Source organism: Brachyistius frenatus, unplaced genomic scaffold (genome assembly GCF_029030835.1).
Source record: "Brachyistius frenatus isolate BFR_SWC_R1_liver_20210118 unplaced genomic scaffold, ASM2903083v1 Contig_25, whole genome shotgun sequence".
NCBI lineage: Eukaryota > Metazoa > Chordata > Actinopteri > Embiotocidae > Brachyistius > Brachyistius frenatus.
The window spans coordinates 2,734,450-2,748,522 of NW_027210624.1; the positions used below are offsets into that span (position 1 = coordinate 2,734,450).

General features: G+C 43.1%; 1 protein-coding gene across 1 annotated transcript in view; it reads left to right on the plus strand.

Moving 5' to 3' along the window:
• Positions 1-14,073, plus strand: part of pard3aa (par-3 family cell polarity regulator alpha, a) — a 365,970-nt gene that overhangs the window by 222,940 nt on the left and 128,957 nt on the right. The window contains exon 16 of the mRNA XM_069698055.1: positions 7,974-8,160. Within this exon, the coding sequence (XP_069554156.1) occupies positions 7,974-8,160 (187 nt within the window). The remainder of the gene's footprint in view (positions 1-7,973; positions 8,161-14,073) is intronic.

The window sequence follows — 14,073 nt, forward strand, 5'->3', positions numbered from 1 at the left end:
CGCAATAATTAAGACCTGACTATGATTGTTAGTTATTACAAATGGCAGCAAGTCAATACAGTCAAATTGTAAACTCCATTTTTTCTGCCAAGCCGTGACTGTTATTGTTCTGCTGTCTATGTTCTGTAAAAAAATATTGCTCATAACTGTCCGATGGAGTCCTTATCTCACCCTACCCAAGTATTGATTAGGAGCTGGACTGTCTTGTCTCCTTGCAGCAGTCACAGGTAGCCCACTGCCTTTCCTCTGAAACAGTAGGAAGAGGTCTTGGGGAAGATTGGTGCAATTGAATGAATTATAGGAATTATAATTGCCATGGCAACAGCAAAGAAAAGCTCCAAATGGCACAGGAGACAGGTGCTATTAAGCTGGAATAGTGCCGGCATATTGATTGTGAGGACATTTTGCTGTGATCTTCCCTGTCGTATTTTGGGCTGTCATTGAGAACTATGTGCTGTGTGTGTAATTCAGCTAATCAATACTTGGAGGTAATCCCATTCTCTGTTTGCTTCAGTAAACCATGCAATGCTGTGATAGTCAGCTTTAGCTTCGGACATGCATACCCCGCCCATCGTCGGGTCGTGGCCGAGGCTGAATCCACAGCTAGCAGGTGGCGAATGTACAGTACGCTCTGCTTGACTCCTTCAAATGAAATGAGTTCCTGACACTTTTTCTTTCCTGCTTCGCCTCCAACCACCCTCCTCGTGCCCTCTGGAGGTGAAGGCACGGAGAAACGGCAGCGAGGCTTTCTCGCTCGTAAGGAAAAACAGAGAGAAAGAAGAAAAGCTGCATTATAAGTGAAGGAAATGTGGAACTGGGTGAAATCTGCTGCGTGACAGCGACAGCCGGGGTTTGACGCAAAGGTCGTTAGCATCACACTCGGCTTCGCCTTCCGTTCTGTCTAATTGAAAACTGCCGCTGGGTGCGTCGTCCACACGCTGAGGTGAAAATTGAGGTGCGTGGATCGACGCTTTCTGTGGATGTGGCGGTTTTACCAAGCTCAGAATGCACACCTCGGACTGTCACACCAGTAAGGAAGCGGTGGGAGGGGGAGGCCGGAGGTGGGAACCAGGCAAGCGGACTCGTGCTGTTGTCAAACAGGAAGGTAGGTGTTCACAGGATGTAATGTGTGCAGTGCAGGGGAAGGTGCAAAATCCTGCAGACACACATTGATCCAAATCCAAAATTAGTCACGTATAGAAGCACAAAAGAGAAAAAAAATTCACATTTTGTAGGATTTTTATCATTTTAAAGACTTTTAAGGATTACAAGGTTAAAAATGCAACTGCAAACACACATAGACTAACATGTATCATCCCACCAACCTCTGGATGACCCAGACACCCTAGCCTCTCCTAATGGCATTTAAGTGGGATTGTCTGCCCAGGACTTGACCCTGCCGTCCCCTCACCTCCAGTATTTCACAGTTTGCACTCATCCTCCCTGTGTGCTCAGCCACGTGAGGCACAGTGATCTCTCTTAACTTGGTGCTCAGCCAGCTCCAGGACCAGAATGTTGATGGACACGCTCAGTGGAGAGGCATTTTTCACATGAACCATTTTAACTTAAACAGTAGGGATACAACCATCCGACTGTTTCAGTCCCGATGACAATACTGAGATCTGGGTTTTGGGTATCAGCCGAGTGCCAATCAGATAACAGTGTTTAATTAATACGCTCTATTCCCTCAGACACTGAAATTAAAGCAGCTAAATGGAACCCAGCCATCAATATTGTAATTGTTTTTTTTGTGTTGTTGTTTGAAGATAGACATTGGGAATAAATCTAGCTCGAGAAAGCGAGAAAAAAAACACATTATAATTACATTAGCACTGTGCACTTTTGACATATTTTTGCAAGGACATGAGCATCGTTTACATTATGCACTTGTTGGAGATGGGCTTCGTTGTTCTTCTTGGTCCAATAAAGTGACGTATGGTGGACCTCCAAACTGCTATGTGACATACAGAGCATTTTATTCTCTACTCAGGTGTTTTTACTTTGTTGCATTCGTGGATGACTCATTTGCCATTTGCTTCCATCATCACGTTACACATTAATCAAGCATGCAGTATGTCTTAGTCTTTAATGTGGATGTTTAGCAGGCTCCTCCTGGACTTAAAACGAGCATAGTTTGAATAGGTTGGCGTGGTTTGAAATGAAATTCTCTGAAATGGCATTTAAAGGCTAAATAACAGGCTTGAATGGGAAGGTGGTTCTTCATTCAGCACTCTCGATGGGCCAACCTATGGAGTAGGAAAACCTTTTTAACCTCATTATAGGAACATATGGCAGAGAAGATTTTTAGTTTGAAGATGCACGGAAGATCATCTTTTCCAGTAGTGACAACTTCCATTCATTACATGGAGATATTTTACATTAACTCTCACCACTTAAGTTTTCCAAGCACACAGTAACAATATTCACAACGATCTATGTGATAACAGCCTCCAGCCGGGGTCTCGATATAGATAATGATTATTACTGAGTGCTCTGCTCCTGGGTCCAGTGCAATCACTGATAAACTCCATATTTCTCTGTAAGTCTCAGTGTGTGGTGTCATCGTTCATATCCTCAACATGTTGCGTTTCTCTACAACGAAGTGAGACAGCCAATCTGCTAAATGTTCTGATCAATCACAATGATGAGGGAATCCCTCGTGGAACACGGTGGAGCGATGTTAAAAAAAATGGCACCGGTATCCTCTGGTGTATATAAAGGCCCTTGTTTCCGCTGGCATGTACTCAGGGTGATTACCTACTTCTATCCATGTATGGGTCTGATAGCCGAGGCAGCGTGGATCAACTAATGATCGCTCCTCCAGTTAGATCAATAGGCCAAAGTGTCACAGAAGGAGGGAGGAAGAGAGAGAAGGAAAGAAAGTGTGAGAGTGTGTGATGGACAAAGATGGAGGAAACCGTGGAGGAGAAAGAAGATGGAGTGGGTCTATTAGTGTGACCCCTCACCTCACAGCTCAATGTTTCACCGTGCGATGCTTGGTCAGAGGGCAGAGAAAGAGGAGAGTGACGGTCTGATCCGTTTGGATGGATGCAACCAGGTGGCCTCTGGAGCCGCAGAGCTCATCTGTCTCTGTCCTCGCTCTCTGCTCGAGGGAAGAACATCTCTACTTCAATATCGAGGAACAGCTTCCCCGCACTGAGCTCGGCTGGCCAGAGGGCTGCGTGTGCTTCAGTACAGAAACATGTGACTTTCAGGATGCTCTTTGTAGCATTTGAGCAGAAGGTGCTGCAAACTGTTGGAGTGTGGGGCGTTTCAGGGATGAAAATATGTCGTCTATGAGCCGCAGCTACAATTAAATTTAATGCTGTAACATTAAAATTAACAGCCGCAGTAATCACATTGACTTTAATGTGTTTCAGCTGTTAACTGTGATCCCGGTTAGTCTTCAAATGACAATACTATTGCGACATGGCATACAGCTCTAACAACTTATGTTTTGTTTTTAGCAGGATGCTAACTAAAATAGTGGGTATTTTGTGTGTCTGTGTGTGTGTGTGTGTGTGTGTGCTTCTGTCAGTGTGACTCATGAGAAGCTATCTTTAATTACAGCGTGACAGAGACCACGGTGACACAACCATGTTGCCAGGCAGCTCTTTCCTTCGCTGCATCAATGGGACACACGAACCAAAAGCTCTCTATCAAACAGAGCCTTTGTGAAAGAGCCATTCTTATGTGAACCATTAACAAAAGTCATATTTGTCCCCAAGTGACCTCACAAACACATCTCCAAAATATGGGTGTGACTGCTGATTATTTGCGATGGCATCGTGCTATCAATGTCTTTATTTTTGTGCTTTTATTCCACGAACTGAGATGGAGACAACTGCATGAAAAGGCTCCAGTGTTTCCAGGACTGAAGAGGTCATCACGGGCTGAATAACAGCAGCTTGATTTTTATCCAAGAGAGCAGTTGGTGAAAGCAGTAATTGCAGTCACAGTACTCAGGTTCAGATGCTTGTGGTTATTTTTGCTGTGGTGCCATGAGACGAGAGAACAGCTCGCAAAAAAGTTGCCTCAAACGTGATATATAAGCTAAGATGATCGTCCCTCAACAAAACGATGTAACGTACATAAAAGAAGATGAGAATATATACGGTCGTCATTTCATCAGCATTTGTTTGCATTCAGAATAATCAGTCATGACTTTCAGCTGCCCGTGTTGCTCTAGCTCAAACCCACATGTCCTCTGTCTGTTGATCTGTCTGGCAGCAGGAAGAGAAATCTCTCTGCTACTTCTGTCACCTGCTCTCTTTCCTCTCATCACCCGCTGTGAGGAGCTGCTAAAAGACAATGGTGTTAAAACAGCGAGTGAGCAGCTCCATCTAAACCTTGCTGCGCCGAGGTGTTGAAAAGTTGCGTGCCTCTCCAGCTTCTGCCTCCGTTCCAATTCTGCCCACTCTGTTTTCTGAACCAAAGAGCATCAACATGCTGCTCTCCGTGAGTCATTTTCCTTTGGTCTGCTTGAGATGACCTTAGTCTGATCTCTTTCATTGTCCTAGTTTAGCTGTACACTCGTGTTCAGAGTCATGTATGCTACAAAAAATATATCGGGGGGTGGGAGGGCTGTGATATCCCTTCATGTGTTTTATGCTGATAGCTGCAGAAAAGCAAGTGCTGCAATTTCTCTAATTATTTTCACCTTTCAAAGCTTTAGCGTGGCCCCGGTTCTACCTGTCCACCCGTCATTTATTCTACGTATGTGTATATGTCTTTTAGCTACTTAGCAAAGTGGGAAGCTGGACGACTTTAACAACTCCTCATCTGTAGTGCCAGCCACTTGTGTCGAGGGGTCTTGACTGGAAATATTTCACGAGGCTGCGAGAGAAGCTTGCAGACGTTCTAATTAAAACCGTGTCCTCCAGCAAAAGTGGTCTGCTGACACGGGTGAATGGAGGGTGATTATGGGTAATGTATTGTCTTTAAAAGGACATATTGTGAATGCAAGCATATGCTTCGTCCATGTGTTGTGTAACTGAACGCACACACAGACTAGACCTTTTATAGAAAGACACTCCTTTTACAGTGCAGTTCCAGTTTGCTGCTGCAGGGGAAATTCTCAGTGTTGCTGATGCAACCGAGAGGTAACTCCACCTCACAACTGAGGGAGTGTGAAGGCTGGTATAAGAAAACCCCCTGTGGATGCACAACCGCAGGGCATCTCTTATTGACGCAGACTCACTTTAACTAAACTGACTGTGAGGCATATTCTGACAACAAAGGAGGAAAGTGTTGAAATTTGGAAGGAAAAGTGTTTGAGAAGTGACTTGGAGGAGCCGTGCAAGGGCTCCGAGGACAAACCTGAACTAATATGCAGGACAAACCTGGCACATGAAATAATAAAGTCGAGAGAATACAGATGGAATAGAAAATACATTCTAAAAATGATCATTTCTATTATCACTCACAAGTAACACTATAAATGCAGTAGTAATCTCTTTCATGTACTTTATATACAGCTAAACACTGTATGAGGGGCGATCGATAAGTTCTAAGACTGTTCCTTTTGCGTGTGAACAGAGTGCAGCTCAATAATGTACACAGAGTAGGGGGAAACTATAACCTTTCTGACTAAGTAGCCCAAGTTACGTCACTTGATCAACATCAGCACCCGAGTTACATCTGGGTTTTTCTGACCACTGGTTTGTCTGATTTCTCCATGGATCCAAAACTTGAGTGCAAATAAAATTTACTGTCAGAAAGGAGTCAGAGAGCCACATCTCGCAAGAGGTCTCCAGACCGTTGTGTTGTTGCATTTTTAACGTGCTGTGAGAAGGCGAGTTGGAGAATTCAAATGCCATCAGGTCATTTGTCCTGACTGTTTTTTCCATCAGACGCTTTAACAGTCTGGCCCTGGGGGACGAATTCATGGGGCAAAACCCCACAAATCTCAAAGAAAACCCACCCTGGTGCCTTTCTCAGTCTTGAACGGTGACATTCTGCCCCTCTTTAAATGTGAAACATGCTGTTTGAACGCCCCTCAATCACTGTTTCACTGGTTTTGATTTGATGAGAAGAGGTTGTTTTAACTGCAATAGTCAATTACTTCAGAAATCATTACATTTGTATTTTCTATGCAAAATAATTACATTATAACTAATCGTATAAAAACCCTACAATGATAAATGCTGACAGTGGAGCTTTAATTTACCTCCTATCTTCTCGGTCTGCCTGCTGTGAGAGTGATAGGTCGAGCTTAGTCTAACTAACTTCCTGAAGTCGATCACAGCCGTTCCTCCAGTCCCGCTGATTTACAGTACGGAGTGATTTCAATTACCTGTGGTTTTCAGTCAAGCTGCCCGGGTGAGAAATGGCCTTCATTTCACCTGTACAGTCTTGGCAGCCATCTTAACCGGTTCAGTTGAGTAGTCCGAAGACCAAAGGCTCCCAAAAGAATCAATTAACAGATGTTCAAGTACATGGTGAGACTTTGAGGAAAGTTTTCAAGTCCCAACATCACAAGACAGTTTAAGACAGTCAATCCTATCCTGATGGTGCAATAATAATATTGAAGTTGCAAAGTAAAATTGCATCTCATTTATTTTATTCAATCTATTAACTACAACAGCACTATTTGAGGTCTGTGGTATAAAACATGTATTCACACAGGGTATAATAGATCTCCCCTTTCACAGGCTGCTGATACGAGCCCTGACATATGAGACACATAACCTATAGAGTGCACCTCTTCCTCTTGATTTCTGCTGTTTAACTTCCACTCCTCTTATAGGAGACCTGTATAAGGCCACCTCGCCTTCTGTCCTCCCCCACACAGCTGCTTTGTTTTCTGTCTTTGTTTTTCTTTACTTTTCTTGTGTGTGTGCAAATACCTAAACTAAACCCTACACCTCATTGTGGTGCTGATTGGGGCTCAGATTTACTTCCACAGTGTGCATTTATCATGCGTAGGGCCCGGGTGAAATGAAATGACTCTCAGATTCACGTTGGGATCCTGCCAGAGTAAATATTGTTGTCTGCTGTTAGTGATTACACACAATTGTTCCGAAGCTATTAAATTTGCTAAATGGCTCTGCGATAATGGAAACAAAAGCAAAGATCAGAGGAGGTCCAGACTTTCTGAAAACCTTTGTGTAATGGTAAGCAGGTGTGTGGCTGCATTCGCATCTCGTCACTTGTCTTGGTTTGATTGGTCCAAAACTAGTGTATCCATATTTATAACTTGCACTGATACATTTTCAGAGGAAATCTTTCACCTCTGTGTTGTAATGCCACTTCTCATGCAGCTGAACAACCCTTCTGCTGTCCTTGGCACTGAGTGCCGGCACATTCCCCCATTGACTTTGACTCCTGAGGAGTAGAAAAGGAGCGATTCAAAGAAGTCCTCAGCAGGGAGGGTCAGGCGGGACAGAATACAGATCAGGGGAGCTCTTTTTCTGCTTCCGTTTGCCCTTGGAGAAAGAAGCGTGAAGGAGAATGGATAAAACTACCAGGGTCTGCAACTTTTCTCTGTGACATTAAAACACTGAATTCTGGGAGACTTTAGATCATTTTCTGTGTTTGTCTTATGAATCTTCACGGGCACTTAGTCCTTTCACGGGGCGTCATGTGCCTGTTACCATTTGGCAGATGTTGTCTTGTCTTATCTTTGGATGCATTCAGCGCAGCAAAATAGTGTCCGATAAGCATTGTTATTTATCCTCTGAGAAATGTTGGTGTCCTTCAGGCATGTCCTGATATGAACATTTCAGAGTACAGTCACATAGTTCAGTCAGTGTTGGCTAAAGTTATCTGTAAACAGTATCATCTTGGTAATTAGTGCAGCGAGATAATATTATTGTGTTTACACAAATGAGCCTGTGGCTGTGGAAGAGAGTAGCTTCAGCATAGTTTCACTTTTTTCACATTTGTTATCAGACACCGCTGACTGAATGTTAAAAACTTAGTATTGGTGGAGAAACTTTAATACAATGTCTACTATGTCTCTCTCCTCTCAGGTCACTACCAGCTCTCTCCGACTGTCAACATGCCGCAGGATGACATCGTGATGATCGAAGACGATCGGCCGCCCCTCCTTCCTGCCCACCTGTCTGACCAATCGTCCTCCAGTTCCCATGACGACATGGGCTTCGTGGGAGAGAACCCGGTGTCTTGGATCCATGACCTGCCCAGTCAGAACGAATGGTAGGCAGCGGGGGGTCCTTACTTTGCGGTGGAGTTGGCAGAATTATTTATTATAAGTTGATGGACTTCAGACAGCCGTGGAAGAAAGCAGGACAGTGTTTATATGCGTTGTAGATCAACTTATGTGTGTGCATGTTTGTGCAGCTGCCTCTGAGGCTGGTCTGGAAAACCACAGAATCCGTATTCTTCAATGAACGCTCAGCAGAAATATTTTGAGATTTACAAATAATTTGTTTTATTTTATTTGTTGTATTTTGATGGCTGCCTGCTTTAACAAACCAGGAAATAACATTTTCATCTCATACACTAACTTTGCCATGGACTAGTAATGACATTTTGCTTCTGAGTTGTGTTTGAATTCCTAAAATGTGAGTACATATCTGGGTAGAGGTATGCAGTTGTGTAACACCATGTGTGTGTGATTCTGTGTGTGTGTGTGTGTGTGTGTGTGTGTGTGTGTGTGTGTGTGTGTGTGTGTGTGTGTGTGTGTGTGTGTGTGTGTGTGTGTGTGTGTGTGTGTGTGTTGTGTGTTTGTGTGTGTGTGTATTAAATGATGGATCAGCCACAGTTTTCAAACTGTGAGTCTCTGGGACTCATACAGTACTTCCACTTCTCCAACCCCACACCACCCATGGGAGTTCAGTCTGCAGCCCAACTGGAGCACCCTCATAATCAAATGAGGCCAAGGATCATCAGCTTTGTCAGAAGACTGAGTCTCTTTAGGGACATAAAGCTAAGAAGAGTTACCCAAACACACCAGGGGAGTTAAAACAGAATGACATTAAAGCACTTCAGCATAGCTATGTGCTGCTTTTTCTATATATAAAAGGCTTTTGTTCTACTTCAAATTGCTACATTTCAAAAGAGATACAATCTCTCTAAAACTTCACGTAATATCTCCTTTATAATTGCAGAGTTCAGGGATAACAAATGTGTAAAAAATACATCCAATCATCCAACCGGAAGTAAGGGAATCAGGGACTGCTTTTTCAAAAACCAGAGGTTGTTTATGATTCTTACTTTTTGTATTATTATCATTATTATTATTATTATTATAATTGCTTTTTTTCTGATTGGCTGGTTGAGGTCACATGTTTGCAAATAGCAATAGACTGATAGACGCTTTCTTTTAGCTGCCACAAATAGAGCTGCTTTGTCTATTTTTTTTTTGTATTTTTATTTTGTTTTCCCTGGAGACCCCCCCCCCCACACACACACACACAGACACACACACACACACACAGACACACACACACACACACACACACACACACACACACACACACACACACACACACACACACACACACACACACACACACACACACACACACACACACACCCTCTCTCTCTCTTTTTCTGTCTCATTTATTATGAATGAGTGAATTTGCTCAGCATGCCTGTTGTTCACGTGATGTCAGAGGTGTGTCGTAGTGGATTAGGTCCACAGCATATGGCTGAAACGCACTCACACGCTGCATATCTATGCACTCACAAACACACACATACCTACTGTACATGTGCATGCACATGCATGTTGTGCACACACAAAGCAGGAGAGTGCTGTATACTACTGCCTAGGGTTATTCTGAATTATTCATGTACTCAAAGTCACACACACACACACACACACACACACACACACACACACACACACACACACACACACACACACACACACACACACACACACACACACACACACCATTCTGTTTTACTAAAATGCTGCTTAAACACACCAAGTGTGTATCGTCATTCTGACTGACTTCTACTGCTTCTCATTTTTCTTTTTTCAAGTGCCCAAAACACACACACACACACACACACACACACACACACACACACACACACACACACACACACACACACACACACACACACACACACACACACACACACACACACACACACACACACACACACACACACACACAGTGTGAAGCTGCACACTGAGCCAGCAGGGGATGTGGATCAGCCAGACTCCAGTGTACTGGAACTGTTACTTTTTAATTAAGCTCTTGCAACAGTGCAGCCAGGGCTCAGTACGTACTGAATATGTATTGTGCAGAGCTGTGAAAGTCTCACCTTTGGCCTCCAGTATTATGCAGCCTTCCTTCCTCATGGGAGACGCCTTGCCAAGGCCACGGTTACACTCCTACAGTGCACACACAGTGTGGCTGGTCGGCTTGTAAAATCATTGTAATTCAGGCTCTTTCTCCTCCCGTCCACTTTTTCAACACATTCATTATTTGTCTACTGTTTAATTCCCTCTTATTTTTTTTTATTGTTTTTTTTGTTTTTTTAGCACCAGCATTGTCACAAAATAGTGAGCCAGTTGACTTGAAAAAAATAATTTCATCCTAGCTTACTTCTCTCTATTAATTTAGGGATCATCACAAGTCAATTTCAGCATCTGGTACTTGCTATTATAAAGTAAAGAACTAAAGCAACCAGTTTTTTTCTGTGATCTACTCACATGTCTTTTCCTTTCCTTAGTTTCCACCTTATCTAAATCTACACTCTCACCTCTCCCTCTGTGATATTTCCCCTGTTTCTGTCTTCTCTGGTTTCTCCAGAATGATACAGCCCACATGTTAGTGTGTTAATGGGTTGGCCACCAAGATAAATGGTTGTTTTGGAGGCAGAAATCCCATCTCATACACACAGTCAAGACACCTAAATTGACCTACTTTTTTTTTTTCTCCTGACATCCCCAGCTAATACGTAAATAGTGTGTGTCCTGTGTGAATCCATGCTCGTTGTTTGCTCACATTATACTGGGTGAAGACAGACGCCTGTTTTACCCTCGCTTCCTCGTAATTAGAGCTGCCTCATGGTTACGAACCGTTGCTGTAGCACACCAGTCCTCAAATGAACATAAAACTGGCTGTAAGTATCACAACCTGGTGCCTTTAGATCTCTTTTAAAATGGTAATGCACAGATATGCATGCTTCTATTTGTTGCTGCTACACAGTTTTATGGGTATTATTATGAATTTTTCTACTTCTTTTTATCAGCTAGTTGGTGGGAGGTAGGTACCACACAATCAAACCTACAGCATCCATAGAGATGCAATCTCGATCCATTTTAGTGCGTTGATACCGCAGCCAGCTGTGCAGGATTGTGTTTGTACCGGTGAAGTCCAGGATGTCAGTGTGTAGGTTTGCAGAGTGTGTGAAAGGGATCCAGAGCAGTGATGGAAACCAGCATGTGTCATCAGTCAGGTTGCACTGGATAAATAAAGGGTGTAAATTATTACTTTGCATATCTCCACCAAGTTCATTTGAGCATCAGGTCCTGACCCGCCACATTAATACTCGGAGCAGCATCTGCCTCCCTTCTTCATTAACTTGAATTCAAAGCCAAACAGGAAGGGCCACGTCTAAATGATTTACAGAGAAGCAGATACGATGCGTTAGTTGATTCAGCGGCTTTGCAGAATAATCTGGATAAATAAGGAGATGAAAGGTTTTTTCTCTCGGGGATGGAACGTGGAGCGCTGTCAGAAAACTTTATAGTGTACAATCGTGGCAGCTCTGATACACACAGGCTCTTCTGAGATGCAGAAGGAATGTTTCTAGTTTGCACCTGGTTTTCATCCCAGAGGTTGATAAAGTGCAGTTGCAGGGTGTGTCTGCTCTCTCTAACAGAGGTCCCAGTTCATTTCTAGTTTTTTTTAGGGCCCACGTGTCTATTGTCCAAACAAAGAACGTGTTGTTTCATACAGTAGATTCAAATCTACGGCGATTTCATTTGAAGATGTTCAGTTATGCAGACGTGCTCCCATCACCTCTCCAGCTAACTGCATTAAGTCTAAACTCTGCAGTGTCTTGAGACTTCAGCTACCGTTAATTTTCCACTGCTCAGCACCATCACCCACGCCTGCATGAGTGTTTCACTTTCACAAGAATGTTCTCTTGGTACTTCATCAAATCCTAACTGAGACGCCTTCAACTTTGTCCTTCACAGGCAACAATAACAGCTCTTAAACATATTTGAGGGCTCACGTCGCAGTGTAGCATCTGCAGTAAACAAAAGACAAGTCTGTGCGCTCAGGAGGTTTCTGAGAGCACCGCGAGGATCCGAGCGAAGCAGCCTGGCTTTGAAGACGAAGCTCTGAGAGAAAGGAAACGCCTCAGTATTGTACCGCTCTGCCTCCTTGTGCTATGTTTCGTTGAACCCACCGTTTCACTAATCGTTTTTTTTTTTTTCATTTTTGCTCCTTTATCTGCATCCATTTGTTCTGCACAACCTGACCGATGAAGTATAATCAACCACATCTAGTATTTCCTGCATTAAAATGTTACATGAAACGGCAAAAGTGCACTTTATCAACACTATTGCCTGTAATTACAATTTACGATAACTTAACACTGCACCGCTGTAGGCCTTTACGGTCGTGTAATTACATGGTAGAATGTGAACAGAATTTTACAGTTTTCCCGCAGAATTACTCGCGGTGCAGAAGGTTTTTGCTGCGGTTTAGTAAATGTTATTGGAGCACAAAATGAAAAGATTTGGAGAGCTTCATTGTTCTGTGAATGTAAAGGTCAGTTTTTCACACAAGGAGAGGACATCTTTTCTTTCAGCTGCGGTAGTATCTGTATCTTTCTAAATCATGAATGTGCACTTGTCTAAAGTATGTGAGGGGGGGGGGGGGGGGGGGTGTCTGCAGCACGCTCGTCAGTCTGAAGGTTGTGAACTGTTGCACAACATCAGTGAGAGGCAGGAACTACCGGGTAGCCTGTGGCTCACAGGCTGCTATTAGCATACCAACCACTGTCTTCAGAGCTTCTCTGCACTCCACCTGAACACCTGAATGAAGTTTTACTACTCGCAACAGGAAATGAGGCGCGTGCAGTTAAAATCAGATAATAGCCACTTGTGACATTATTAATATGGTGCATTTTATCAATTATATATTAATTGTACAATTAAAATGTACGACTGTCTGTTGGTAACCTTTTGGTTTCATGGTGTACCCTTTATGGGGTTAACACAGAATATTAATCATTTTAATTATAAAGTCAAAAGAAAAAAGAAAACAGTAAAAAAAAAATAAGGATGCAGACTGCATAAAACGTACTACCTCCTTTCTTAAAAACATTTTCCCACAAATCCTTAAAAAGTTTTAAGACAAAAGATGTTTTATTCTAACCCTGAAGGAGTCAAATGTAAGAAAAAAAAATGATTTGGTTAAATAGGACCAAAAAAAAGAAAAAGAAAAACACTTTCCAGCTTGGACCACTAGGGGCACTGTCACAATGTATACTTGTGCTTTATCTGGGCTGCTCCCTTGCCTGTCCCCCTGGTTTGGACCTCCATCTGGGTGAGGCTGACAGAGTGGAGGATAGATGTCAATTCTCATTAAGGTGAGCGAGAAGAGAAACGGACAGCGGGAGAGACAGAGGGAGAACTAGACTGTGTCCTTCTCTGTCTTTGTGAGATGTCACAGGTGGAAACATCATTTCCCAGGCAGCTCTGACACACTCTGTCAACCAGCAGAGATGGAAAAGGACCTCAGACAAACATACACACACACACACACACACACACACACACACACACACACACACACACACACACACAAACATACACCGCTGCACAGACGCTCTCAGCCTCACGAGTGTTTAGATACACATTTGCTGGTAAACAATTTCGCAAATTAACATATAAAGTGGAAAAGGTCCGCACAGACACGAACAAACAAAGTTTGCAGGCAGACTGCCTACTTCAGTTGACTCCCTAATAGTCTTTATCATCAGCAATGTAACTAAGAATCAAGAGTGCTCTCTTAGGCCCATGTTTTCCCCATCAAGCTGTCAGCATAACTACATATAAATGCAAACAGCCCTGTCGTGCGCGCACACACACACACACACACACTCACAATTTAAAGAACATTAAATGTC